Source organism: Chrysoperla carnea, chromosome 2 (assembly GCF_905475395.1).
Source record: "Chrysoperla carnea chromosome 2, inChrCarn1.1, whole genome shotgun sequence".
Taxonomy (NCBI): domain Eukaryota; kingdom Metazoa; phylum Arthropoda; class Insecta; order Neuroptera; family Chrysopidae; genus Chrysoperla; species Chrysoperla carnea.
Genome location: NC_058338.1, coordinates 4,577,503 through 4,591,137, shown reverse-complemented (window position 1 = coordinate 4,591,137; position 13,635 = coordinate 4,577,503). Strand labels below are relative to the sequence as shown.

General features: G+C 30.7%; 1 protein-coding gene across 1 annotated transcript; it reads left to right on the top strand.

Annotated features, from left to right (window-relative positions):
* Positions 1–1,128: 1,128 nt before the first annotated feature.
* Positions 1,129–13,188, top strand: LOC123293633 (multivesicular body subunit 12B). Its single transcript, XM_044874514.1, has 4 exons — positions 1,129–1,285; positions 10,276–10,646; positions 12,397–12,808; positions 13,044–13,188. Exons 1-4 carry the CDS (start codon positions 1,208–1,210, stop codon positions 13,128–13,130), a joined length of 948 nt encoding a protein of 315 aa, XP_044730449.1. The 5' UTR covers positions 1,129–1,207; the 3' UTR covers positions 13,131–13,188.
* The last annotated feature ends 447 nt before the right edge of the window (positions 13,189–13,635 follow it).

The following is a 13,635-nucleotide window of genomic DNA, read 5'->3' as shown; positions in this document are numbered from 1 at the left end:
TGTGAATATATCTTCAGTGACTTAGCCTGATCTATGGAGGGTAGAGATAAGGGGAACTATCTCTGTATATAAAGCAGAAAATAATAATGGCAGACAAGCTGGCCAAACTGGGAACCACCCTACCAAGGCATGGACCAGCTACGAGGGAGGGCGAATTGCCAAAAGCCTGTTGGGTGAAGGAAACTCGCTCTGTAACAGAGCCGAGGAGATCTTGAAACTAAACAGAGCTGATATAAGAGTCATCGTAGAGTTACTCACAGGGCATGATAACCTGAACAAGTTCCAACATCAGATTGGAAAAAGACAATCTCCCGCGTGTGACAGATGCGGAGAAAATTCAGAAGAAACATCGATCCACTTTGTCTGTTACAGCCCGGCGCTCATACAGCAGCGAAGGAAATGGTTTGGTCCGGCCATAGTCGAACCAGAAGAAATTAGGAAACTCAGCGCTAGGTAAATCCTGGGTTCCAGTACATCAGTTGGTTACAATAGCCACTGAAAAGTGTAGGGGGGATAGAGTACAAGGGTCTATTTGGCTAGGTGCTCTGAACCATTGCTTCGAGGCGCGATGCTCGAGCATGGCTCGCTAACCTCCATACCATCGCGTATTTCATGAAATAGATATACTTTTCATGAAAAGTTCAATTACATTAAACGAGTATCACATATGATATGTATGGTGGTATATGATGTATATTTTTAAGGTTGGTATTTTTCAATATAATAATAAACTTCAGCTGTTATGTGTGCTAATAAAAGCAGAACTAGTGAGTGGTGGTACTCTAAGATCGTGTGTGTCAAACTTCTTCACTCCGCTCCGGTCTTTAATTTTTTTCATTTTCAATTACTTTTATTTAAAAAAACTAAATCACTAATTAAACTAATATTTTCTAATCAATTACAAAAAAATATATATATATATTTAATTTAAATCATTAACAGTACACGCTTAATTATTAATTAATAATTCAAATATATTGTAATAACAATAATTAAAACCAAAGACATATTTCAAAGAAACCCAAAGGTCATTCATCTAACTTAATTAAACGAGAGTGCAACTTAATATTTTGAGTATAAATAAATAATAAAAATATGAGTCATTTTAATATTTTGAGTTGCAAGTGAAGATATTTGTATATTTTTAGTTTTTTTAAATGTGAACAAAAATTTTTAAGTGTGAGTTGACTTTTAGTTTGACAAAAATATGAAACCATCGGCGAAAATTTTTTATACCTACTTGAGTCAAAGACTGCCAGATGATCGACCAATTACTGCCATACAGGTAAAAGATGCATTTTTCTTAACGTCACTTATTTAGAAATAATTACCTAATCAGATATTTTTAGAATCATAATAAGCAGTCACCACTTAAGATAAAATATGTCATATGAATTTTTTGATTTTTATTGGTTTCGAAAATTTAAAATTGTGTTATTTTAAGAACGCATGTTATCGATAGGGTTATAAAGTAAGTCTAGACATTTTCGAGATTATTGTGCTCATTAAAAGAATATACAAATATGTTAGAAAATCGATAAATGCTTTTTATATACGATGTCTATTCTTATTTTAAAGTTTACGATACACTAATTAGTTTATTTAATATCGTGTAGGGTCCGCTTTATAATAAAAGGATAATTGATATTTTATCAACAAATTCTTGGCTATATTTTAATTTTTTAACTCAAGATTAACAAGGTATCATTTTGAAACACTTCTGAAAGAGGCACCATAATTTATAAGTCCTAAAAATAGGTAGACGATTTACTTTTAGGACTCTTTTTGTCTGTTTAAGCACAATAAAATCAATGAAAAATTGAACTTTCTGATCAGGAATCTAAAGCCAGACCCTTTGTTGTTTCTTTTAAACATAAAATATCTTTAATTTTGTCAACAAAGTGTGCGTTTCCAAGATTGAAAACAATGTGTTTAAAATTCTCACAGAATCGACATTCTCAATAAAATCTTAGAGTTATTTCAGATTATTGCAATAACCTTAAGTTCCAGAAATTGTTTTTATGGCATTTTAATACGGTGTGGCTATCCGCACAATACCGTCTACGGTCTAGACCGTCCACGGTATACCGTATACGGTCTATTTAGATGCGGTATGAAATTATTTTTGCTCTTTTATACTGTGGGGTCCTTATACCGTGCACGGTATACTCTTTATGCCGTCGAGCCCTAATACCGTGTACGGTATAGTCTCGTCCATGGTACACACAATATAGATTGGAAGGCTTATTTGAAGCAAATAACGTGGTATAACGTTGCAAATAACGTTGAAGCAAATAATACGGTATACCGTATAGACGGTATACCGTATACCGTATGCCGAGATCTGAGATCCGAGACATTATTTACTTTTGCTCCCTAGGTATGTAATATACTATTTATTTGTTTACAAGTATAAAAATGTTACTTGGGTCACTACGCTTTTACTGTACTCAATTATTGAGATGAGAGAATAAAATTTGTTTTTGTAAAATATTGCTGATAAAAAATTACAACGCTTGAATAGAATGAATCACCTGTTTACAATGTAAATATTTTTTTTATAATTTAGTATTTTTTTTTCCTCGTTTGTATTATGATAAGCAGAGTGAGTACTTTTAAAATGTTTGTTTTGTTAACAAAGCAATCTAGCACAACTGGAACAAATTGATTTTATCTAAAATTGATAAAATTTTTGATGAAAAAGTGCCACAAAACTGTTAAAGTAAAAATTACTCGTATAACTTCCATACAGCGTGTTTACAAAAGGACTTCAGGCATGGGCATTCGTGGCTCAGAGAAGTCCCTCAGACTTCTGTATCTAAAATTCGAGTAAGACAGCGACAACCTAACTAGTCTCAACCAAAAATACGAGTTAGACAGAGAGACAACATTTTTTTCTACCTGTCTCATTACTATAAGAGAAACTGAGATAGGTAGAAGAGTTGTATACCCGTCTCGCTTCCTCCTCTATGAGCAATGCGGACTTGGATAAAGAGACACACAATAAAGTTTATGGTACACAATGAAGTTATAACAATGGTGACTTTGACTTAAAATAACTCGCCAATGCCTGCAATATCGTCCATGCTCTTGGATCTTGCTGCAGGTAGACACAAGACTAAATTAAAAATTATCTTTTAGGAATCTTTTTAAGTAGACACCCGTTATATTTTAATTTTAAGGAAATGTATATTTATAAAAAAATTCAAATAAAAATAGTAAACATTTAAATTAAAAAATGCTTATTGTACAATAATTTAAAATAAACAAATATATAAGTTAAAAGTAGTCACGCGAAGTAAATATTATCAATTTAGAATTAATAAATAGAGCCTTCTCTCTTTAAAATGAATGAAACTTATTAATTTATTTATCGTGTTAAAAGTTTATTGATTTGATACGGTCTGGTAATTAGAGAAATATATACTCATATGTAAAGTTTTTGGTCTTGATGTAATAATTATCGCGTTAATAGCATAGGGGAAATATGTTTGTCCAGATTATTACAACCTTTGTCTAGAATCGTATCGTACCCTTACTTTTCACCCATTAGCTTGATAAAACGAGTCTTTAACCCTTGAATAACAAGACCCTCTAAATGTAAATGCTCTCTGATTTATCGATGTAAGAAAAATATTCTAATGGAGTTAGATCGGACGATTTTGGAGGCCAATTAACAGGTGCATTAATTGCGCCTATTTCTACTACTTATGCGACTATTCAATAATTCGGGTGTGAATTACCTTCTGTAATTGTGAAAAAAGAAATCAAATTAAAGAGGTTAAAGACCGATGTTATTTCATTGTAAAAATTGATTTAATAACCGTTACTTAATTAGTAATTTTTTTTATTACACAGTAAGTGTTATTTCATTTCTATCGCCACTATTGTCTATTCAAATTACAAAAACCAATGGCGAATTTTTAGTATTATAGTTGCAAAAAATTATAAGTTTTATTTTAACCCGTAAAAAGGTAATAGGGTATTATCGTTAGTCAAAAATAAATCATGAAATTTGAAAAAAGTTAAAATTTATTTAAAAATATACTTCAGTGTAGACAGCTGGGTATAATATATACATAGATAATGAGTATTTATTTATATTATAATCAGATGTCTATGAATATATCTGTCAAACTTATTTGTGTTATCTCGTATAGTGATACCCATATTACGTTATCAAATTGGATGCCCACGTTTTTAACAATTTAAAAAAGGTTTAAAATTTAAGTTTTTGGCAAGAAAGCGTGTGTATTTTTCCGAAATAAATTTTTGATGGCTTTTTATTAATAAAATTAACATTTTGAAGTACTTTTTCAAAAATAGTGGAAGGCCCTATTCCACTATTCCAAGGTATACAATCTAAAATTAAAATTTACGATAAAGATCAATTATTCCGAGCAAACTTCGTGAAAATTTATAGATTTCTGGAAATTTTAGTGTTTAACTAAAGGCTTTACAAGCGCACGATAAACCTTGTTAAATGTTAGAAATTCGCCACTGATATTTTATATAGGTATTGTGTACAAAATGTTATTTTTAATTATTTTGTGGTAATTAATCGAAATTCGTTGTATTGTTTATGATAAAATTAATAACATTTTAACGTTTATAATCAATTGAAACAATTGTTCACGTTTCCCACGTTGATAAAAGGTGGTTATATATTTTCCTGGCATGATTTGATAACACGTAATACTTTTATATGCATTAAAATGAATTGAAGGTCATTAGTTTTAAGTTTTTAATTATTTTGATAAACTCTAAATTTATTTATACGAATTTTAATAACAAATATATAAGTTTTGGATAAATAAATTATTTTTATAAAAATAATTTTATGTACACTCACTGTCAAAAAAAGTGCCACAGTTAAAACATTCTAAGCGTACTCATAATATGTTATGTTATAATAGTAACACTTAGAATGTTTTAAAACGAGCATTTTTTGTGACATTGAGTATACATACATAATTATTTCAAAGAATTAGCCGACACCGGTTGCAGCTTCGCACACAGGTCTTTCCAAAATTAAAGATAACTTAATTCGTGGCGATTTATGTTCCTTCGAGACTGATTATTCCAAAATTTCGGAGACGATACAAAATATTCTTGGCCTGACCTTCCTTATTAATTTAGCCTGGAAAATATGTTCACAGTTTTTTCAATTGTTGACAATTTGTGTTCGGTTCTCGAGGTTGGAATCATCCCAAACTTGGATTTTTCATTGGACCAACATTATAAACAAGTCTACAAAAAATCAGAGCTACCGAATTTGACGCAAACTTTGATGTATAAAGTTACTGGACTAGTTTTACTGTGGAACTCAAGCAACTTAATTAATTTTGATAAATGAGGTATCGTTAGAAACACGGCAATAATCCGTCTAACATAGGATATGATGTTCTCAAAAAAACCAATACTGCGGACGTGAGACCCTGTAATGCTTCTTCCGTTGTTAAGCTTTGTTGTTCAAACATTTTAACTGATTTCAATGCATGTAAAGCTGGCTCGGAAAATTATTTTGAACATTTAATATTTATCAAACCATTTTTTTGAAACACTCAGTACATTTAATCTTCTTTTTATTTACATTGCTTAAAAAGAAAACCGCAAAGCCATATATTATTATTATAACACGCTTGGGAACAACAAAAGAAATAAACAACAAAGTTCTGATTCATCAATTAACCAATAGGTTCTAGAATTATCAAGAAATGAATTTCGCAATTAAAAATGGTTATGGTTTGTCTCTCCCACCATTCGAGTATTCAATTTGTCTGTTATAATATATTGCAATCATATTTCGATCGTGAATATTCGCTCCGTGCGTTTCCATGGTAACGATACACTACTTTAATTATATAATTGTATGGATGCATATATAATTGTATGGATTGCATTTAAGACTTACATTGAAAATTTAATATTATTGTCTCACAAATTTAAATAAATAATTATGATAATTTACATTTGAAAAATAATATTTGTGCAATTTGACTTCTTATTTTCACAATTTTTAATGCATTCAGTTTAATTAATTCGTGTTTTTCAATAATTTTAATTTGACATTTCTATAACATTAACATGTAAAGAACTGCAAATTAGTAATAACAGCCCCCTTTAACGCCAAAATTTTTCACTGGAAGCGCTAGCATCGATTTTATTGTCCCTACCATGACTACGCACACAACGAATAAGTCTTCAAATAAATTTTAGATCAATACAACACTTCTTTAAATATTATTGAAACCAACATTTTAAAATAAAAGCTTCAATAAACCGGCAGTGTTAACCATTCTAAGTCGGCCTCTGCTTAAGGGGCCTGCACCAAAAAAGCTGCCTACGCGTCACAACATTTGTAATCGAGCCACGAAGGCTTTCCTAACAATTAAAAGATAATATCCTAACGTTTATCAAGGCTATTTTCTTTAACGGGGACTTCTGGAACACCTTTAATGACTAGATTAAACTCGTTGCAGTAAAAAACCTTTCCCCAAATTTTATTCTAATCTATTTTGGATTCAAAAATTCGTATTAGTATTTCAAGCCACAACTACGTCTTCACTTCTTTTGAATTTGATCTTGCAGAGAGGATTTTCCGAGAAATTGAATTAATTTGTAGCCACTATCGTCACTTTGTTAAATCCAAAGACTTGGTGAATATTCTTAAAACAAAGTTGTTCTACATAATGCGATTTTTGTTGTTGTAAATAATTGCATGTTGAAGACAAAGAGGATGCGTGTATAATAAATGTATCAAATTATTATGAATGGAGAGATTTTAAGTTTCCGGTTTTTTATTGTTCCCATACCGGTTATTTTACTTAACGGATGTGATATGATTCAATTTCTTATAGACTTGCACGTTTTTTTTTACTATACATAGTCCAGTCGACAAGTTGAAAATGGTGAAAAATAGAGATAGTCCTCTTAAAAATAATTGCGATTCGGATTGATGTCTAGAAAAATTTACCGGAAGCGTTTTTTCCCACTTCTGGAAGTCTATCTCCATTATTTATCGAAGAATCACGAAGAATCGATCTTCAAAATCGGCTCAGTTTGGAAAATGTTTTAAAAGGAAAAAGTTAATTTAATGGAGATTGTTCTTAGATATGTATCAAGTGCGAGTTTACGGTTCCGTATCCGAAAAATTTGTCGGGTTTTTTTTTAATTTTGTAAATTTCACTTGTTCTATATTTTCAACTTATCGACTGGACTAACATACAAAGTCAAGAATGTGACACCACTTGATTTAAGAAGACTGAACGAACTTATTCAAGGTTCAATTAAAATGATGTAATTGGCGTATTGTCGTTGCGTAGACTTCACGGCTGTGATTACAACCTTTTAAAGTTGATTGAATATAGGTAATTAGTTCCATCTTGTTAATCAGGTGCTTGTAGGTTTTAGGTTAAATGAATTTATTAAATTTAACATTTATATTGTTCGACCTAAGAGGCCTAGGAAAAGAAATTTGACAGTCATTTCACAGCGATTGGAAAATTTAAAAGCTGTTTTCAAGATCGTGTTATGGTTGATCGGACATTAAGGGTAATGTGTAGATAAAAATCATAAAAGTATTTTCTATAATTTTTTTTTTCATTTTTCAAGTATGTTATACAAGACCACTAATTGAAGCTACCTCAAATTACTCTCTACCTTTTATAGTTTTAGAGAAAATGGGGATCAAAGTTTTGTCCTAATTAGGGCCCTCACGGATAAACAGTGATGTTAACGAAAAAATGTTTCAGACAAAAGCTGCTTATTTTTTTATAAGGAAAATTTTTTACATTTAAACTTTTGTTCTATCTCTAACGGTTTACAAGATGAATCCTACGGACCCAATTGACCTATGTTGCTCATTTACAAACTTAGCATAATTTTTATATTTTTTACGTTCTGAGTACGCTATACAAATTTCAGCTTGATATCTCATTTCATTTTTGAGTTATCGTGTCGACAGACAGGCGGACGGCAAACCGGAAATGGACTAATTAGGTGATTTTTTGACACCCATATATTTTTATATATATATGAAAAATTTGAGTAAAATTTTTTTAAATAAAATATAAACTTCTAAAGTATAATATTTCCAAGTCGTTTAAAATTTTATATTAGGTATATATTTATTTATTTTCTATAGACTTTAATACTACTAGTTTCAAGGTAAAATGTTTTAAGAGGGTCAGGCAGAGAAAGGGTGATCAAAATACGTTGTGTACGTACAGTACCAGTCACTGAGCGAGCAGTGACTGGCGGTGATATTAATTGAGTGTATAAAACTATCGTTTAATGTTTTTTTTGTTTTGTCTAATCCATAATCCTGATACGAAATAATAAATTTTGTATTATTTAACTCTAAAATAATACAACCCATAAGCTAATATAAATAAATTTTATAAGCGAAAGTAAACTGAGCACTTTTTATTTACTAGGGACGAAAAAGACATTATAAAATGAACCTACTTATTTTGATAGCATACACTCTGCTCCTTTGTAACTGAATTATTACCCTTTGCTCCAATGTTAGCCGTAATGAAACACTCACTACCATAATTTCACCCTTGCAAGTATCTCACTGTTAGCTCCGCAGACACACTCTCGTAGAAATATCCTCGACGAGTATACTCGCCAAAGTTAGTCGAAGTGATGTACTAACTACCACACTTTTAAGCAAGTAATTTAGTTTTTGGTCTTTCAAATAAAAAAAAAAAACTTATGCTTCTAAATCTGCAGAAAATGTTTCATTCGCAACAAAGCTGAACGGCAATTTTTTTGTATACGGATCCCTAATTTATCTACTTTACCGGTTTATTGCCTTTTATTATTGCATTTTAATAAAATTGATGATAATTTTTTGTTTCGAAATACCGGTTTTAAAAAATATATTACTCATCATTAGTGGAAAAAACTTTTGATTTTTCCTTTAAAAAATTACTATGACATATTGGCCAACTAACTTTCTTCATTAATTCAAAAGATATATTCATTCATAATTGTTTTGGTAAGAATTAAACGGAATTTCCAAAAAGTGCCTAGATATCAATACTAATATTGATCAATGATGACGCATTTTAAAATATAATGATGCTAAATGCTAATTAATATTTATTACATGTTAATAAAATTTAATCATATAACTTGATAAATTACCAAAGCAAATCACATATATATTAAATATTGGAATGCGTTTTTATAAAGCTGAGAATACATTTGCTATACTCAATAGCCATGCTTTGTTTGCTATGAAGATAGTGCTTTACAGATTTTCCCAGATTTACACTGTGCGAGAATGTGTGAAAGTGTGATTATAAAACTGAGAATACACGTTTGAATTATAAAGCTGAGAATACACACTTTTCAGCGTGTGAATGAAGTGCATACATACTTTTGACTAGAACAATTATATTATATTCGCTGATAACTAGATCTTTTACTGTAAAAAGATTTCGAACATTATTAACTCGAAATAAACCAATTGGGGCTATAAGACTGGCCTTATAATTAGCTTCTGTCGGCTCAACAAGCATAATATCCACTATTAATATTACAAGAAATGATCTCTGAAAATATTGCCATGAACAGGAGAAAATCGAAATTCATGTATATGTATGAATACGAAAATCTCTCTGAACAACCCCCGAACAAGCTTTCATAACTCGAATTGGTATTTAGCCAGGTGTACGGGAACCCTTATTTCCCAAATAGAAAAGTTTTCTTTTTTTAGATCATCCTATATTTATTTCTGAAGTTAATTTACAGTTAATTATAAAATAAGTAATTTTATTCAATGCATATTATGTAAATTTCGAAATTAAAATAATAATTATTTGTTTTCATAATAAAGAAATCTATATTTTATTCCCAACATAAATATCCGCTGATTTATAATAATTTTATTCAAGTCACAAATATTAGGACAACGTTAGTGGTTCGTGACTAATTTTTAAAAACACTGGGAGAATTGTTTACAAGGTGATTCACTTTTGCAAAACTGAAATTTATATTTAATGTTTTTTTTCGAAAACCATCAGTCACAAATATATTTCGTGACCATATTTTTATAATTATATTCTTTGACCTTTTGAAAATACCAAAATTGTGTTTATTTAGCGATAATCCGTATAAAAAGCTTTTATTTCGGAGCGATTCCGGAGATATTTCGAAAACTACTTACATAATCGTCAAATGTGGTGAATTTTTATAACGAGAAAATCTGATCTTTCTTCAATAAATATTTCTTAAAAAATAATATCCGTTCTTTTGTTTCAGATTGTAGAACATACAGAAAAATGCCCGGAAGGATTTGTAGCCATTAGTCGGACACATGATCAAGATCAAGATGCTGATCTATGGCGTGAACATTCATTATTTATGCGAAAGCAAGGACGTTATTTATGTTTATCAAAGACTGAAGGATTACCAAATTATGTAGTCCAAGAAATTGCCATATTAGGTGATAAAGAATTACCACCTGAAGGATTTAGTTTATTACATCGTACAGCTGATTCAGAACAGAAAGCATGGAGGAAGCGACAGATTGTATATAGATTAACACATATTAAAAATACAACACAAGCCATTACTGATATTATTGTATGTAGTCGATTAAAACAAGCACCAACTGGTTTCACATTAGCGGGGTGTGTATTAATCATACTTTACCCACCTTTCATGAATTGATTTCATTATTGAGCCAATATCGATGTTGAGGAATTTCTTGATCACCTGAGGGATTGAAACAATATTGGTGAAAAAATTCGAACAATTTTGACTCACACAGTCAATTTTTTTAAGCCAATATCGATATTAATCAATATATTGATTGTATGAAGAGTATACTGAAACAATAATAGCTTAGTCAAGAAAATTGCTTTAATAATATTGAACGTGCGAGGCCAATCCAATAGATAATCTTTCACGAACACTTTTTCCTTCAAGCTCGGGAAAAACTGTATTATATGTCAGGATATCTCCGATGATTTAGTTACATCTTAGTGGATTTACACTTATTCGTCTGTGTAGATCCACTTACATCATCCGGTAGTTGATCAGAGAACGTACATAAGACATCAGTGTTGGTCTACATTTTTAGTACATCTGTTGATATAAATGTAGGCCAACATTGATTTACGCTTATGTACATTGATGTACTCTGATTATTATAATGTAGATCTACACGGATGAACAAGTGTACATCTACTAAGATACAACTAAATTTATTATGATTTCAGCTTTACCATTTTTTTGATCAAAAGAAATATCGGAGATAACCTGATATGTAATCCAGTTTTCCCCGCGGGTAAGAAAAATGTGGAAAGTTAACGGGAATACCGAAGAAGAAACGATATCTCTAATCTCTCAGTCACTGTTGCCATAAGGAGATGGACTCACTTGAGCCAGTCTTTCTTTGACGGCCTCTCCGACTTGAAACCCATTGACCAAAACAGCTCCAAATGGCTCATGGAGTAGTGGATGGGATGGGGAAATTTTTTTCAATATCACAACGGATTCTATGTTCTTCTAAGTGAGTCCCAACCCCCCAAGGCAGCCACTCTTACTTACACGACAAATATTTCAATATGAAGATTTGTGGTTCGTATTCTAATGTTCCTTAAAAACAGCACAAAAGCCGAATACTGGCCCTAGAATTATTTATAACCAATTTATGTAGCTTTTATGTATCAATTACTCATAATAATATATTATTCCCAATAATAATATAATTTCTTTGAATATATAATTCATTTTTAAAATAGTTTAATTAATTTTATTGTCAAAGTATTCAAGAAAAAACGATTAAAAATTTATGAGCAGCGTTAATTTTTACACAAAATTTATTAATAAGCTAAATGACCTTGCTCGATATTAAATGGTAATCAACTAATAATATTAATATTTAATTTAATAATACAATATTAATATTTATTATTGCTAAATATTTATACAATCGTTAATGCTAATTTACACGGAAAGGCATCGAAGTGGAAAATTCCTAGACGTTCAGTATGCATGAGTGATAACATTTTTTTAATTTTTATGATTGGAAAAAATTGGTCGTCATTTTAAATCCTTCTGGGTTAGATTTAAAGATGATTGGCAAAGATCATCTTAAGGTTGATGGCGAGATTTCATTGTGGCATTCTATTTTCCAATAATCAATCACTGTAGCTTTGTGCTTAGACAGATTGACGTCAAAAAGGCTAAATGTTTTCAAATACCCTTAGGTCAAGTTAGGTTAAAAAGGCTATTCTGGGGTGAGATAATTATCTCTTCTTTGGTTTTCCCCTAAATGTACATTCCCTTGATTCGCCATGCTCATATTTGAAAATAAAAAAGTGAATTTAAATCAAGGCTGTCAAAATTAATAACGTATTTTTTTTTAATTCACAGAGAAATCAATGGCGTCACCGTATGCTACAAAATGGGTCCATTAAATAATCCTGATCGAAATGAAATTACAAATAATATAGTGAATGGAAATGGTATAAAAAATGGTGGTTCGCCGTTTATGGGTTCACGTGCCCCACCAGAGCTACCACCAAAACCATTTACTAAAAAATCATCACCAAATACCACATATCCTGTATTGGATGATACCGGCGGTGGAGATGATGATTACGAACGTTTAAATCCGTCTTACTTGCAACCATCGAGACCTGCACCAAAACCTCCAGCACCACAACCTCCACGAACTGCTGTAGTTAATGGATTTAGTACATTATCGATTTATAATAGTTTAGAAGGTGTTCCATTTGTATTGAATCCAAAATTAGTACAAAATGGATCGTCTATATTAAGCAAAGTAAGTATTCAGAAAGTCTGCTTGCAAGTTTACTATGTTTAGAACTTGGTTTAAATTAGTGGCCGGGGATGGGCCATCCCATTAACGGTAACACAACGGACCTTATGGTCTAAGTGTGTCCCACCCCAGGACAGCCACTCTAACCTAATCTAACCTAACCTATCAATTTTCAGTGATGATTGTACACCTAAAAATTCTTAAGTTTCATTTTTAATATCTTTTCTTTTTTTTTTAGTTTCAGATTCCTCCACAGAAACCACGCTCAATGATGGAAATAGAAAAAGATTATGCATACGATTTTAATGTTGAAAGACAAACATGAAACGAATCTAATTATCTAGCATTTTTTAAATTATATATTCAAAAATTAACGACTAAATACGAACATAAATTTCGTTTTTTAGAAATAATCAACATTTTTTTAATTATTTATACGATGGAAAGCTGACGTTGCTGGAAAATTTTGTGTGATGTTTATTCCAAAATAATTTTATATGAAAGCGAAAGTGGTTGTCCTATAAGCGAAGCGATTGGTTTATCTGATTCTTAACGAACAAATTTTTATCTAAAAGTAAAAAGAAAATGGTTGTGTGATTTTGAAAAAGTTAGAATTCTTTTATTTTTCAAATTATAATTTATGATTTTTAACGTGTTTAAGAAATGTTTTTTAAACTTAATGTTTGCACTTTTTTTAAACTCATCGGAAAGTGAATTCGTATGTCGTAAATAAAAGTCTATGCTATCTATGTCTTCCCTAATAAAAAAAAATAGATCCATGAATCGGATATTTTCGACTCTAATCAATTAGAATCAAGGAAATGAATTAA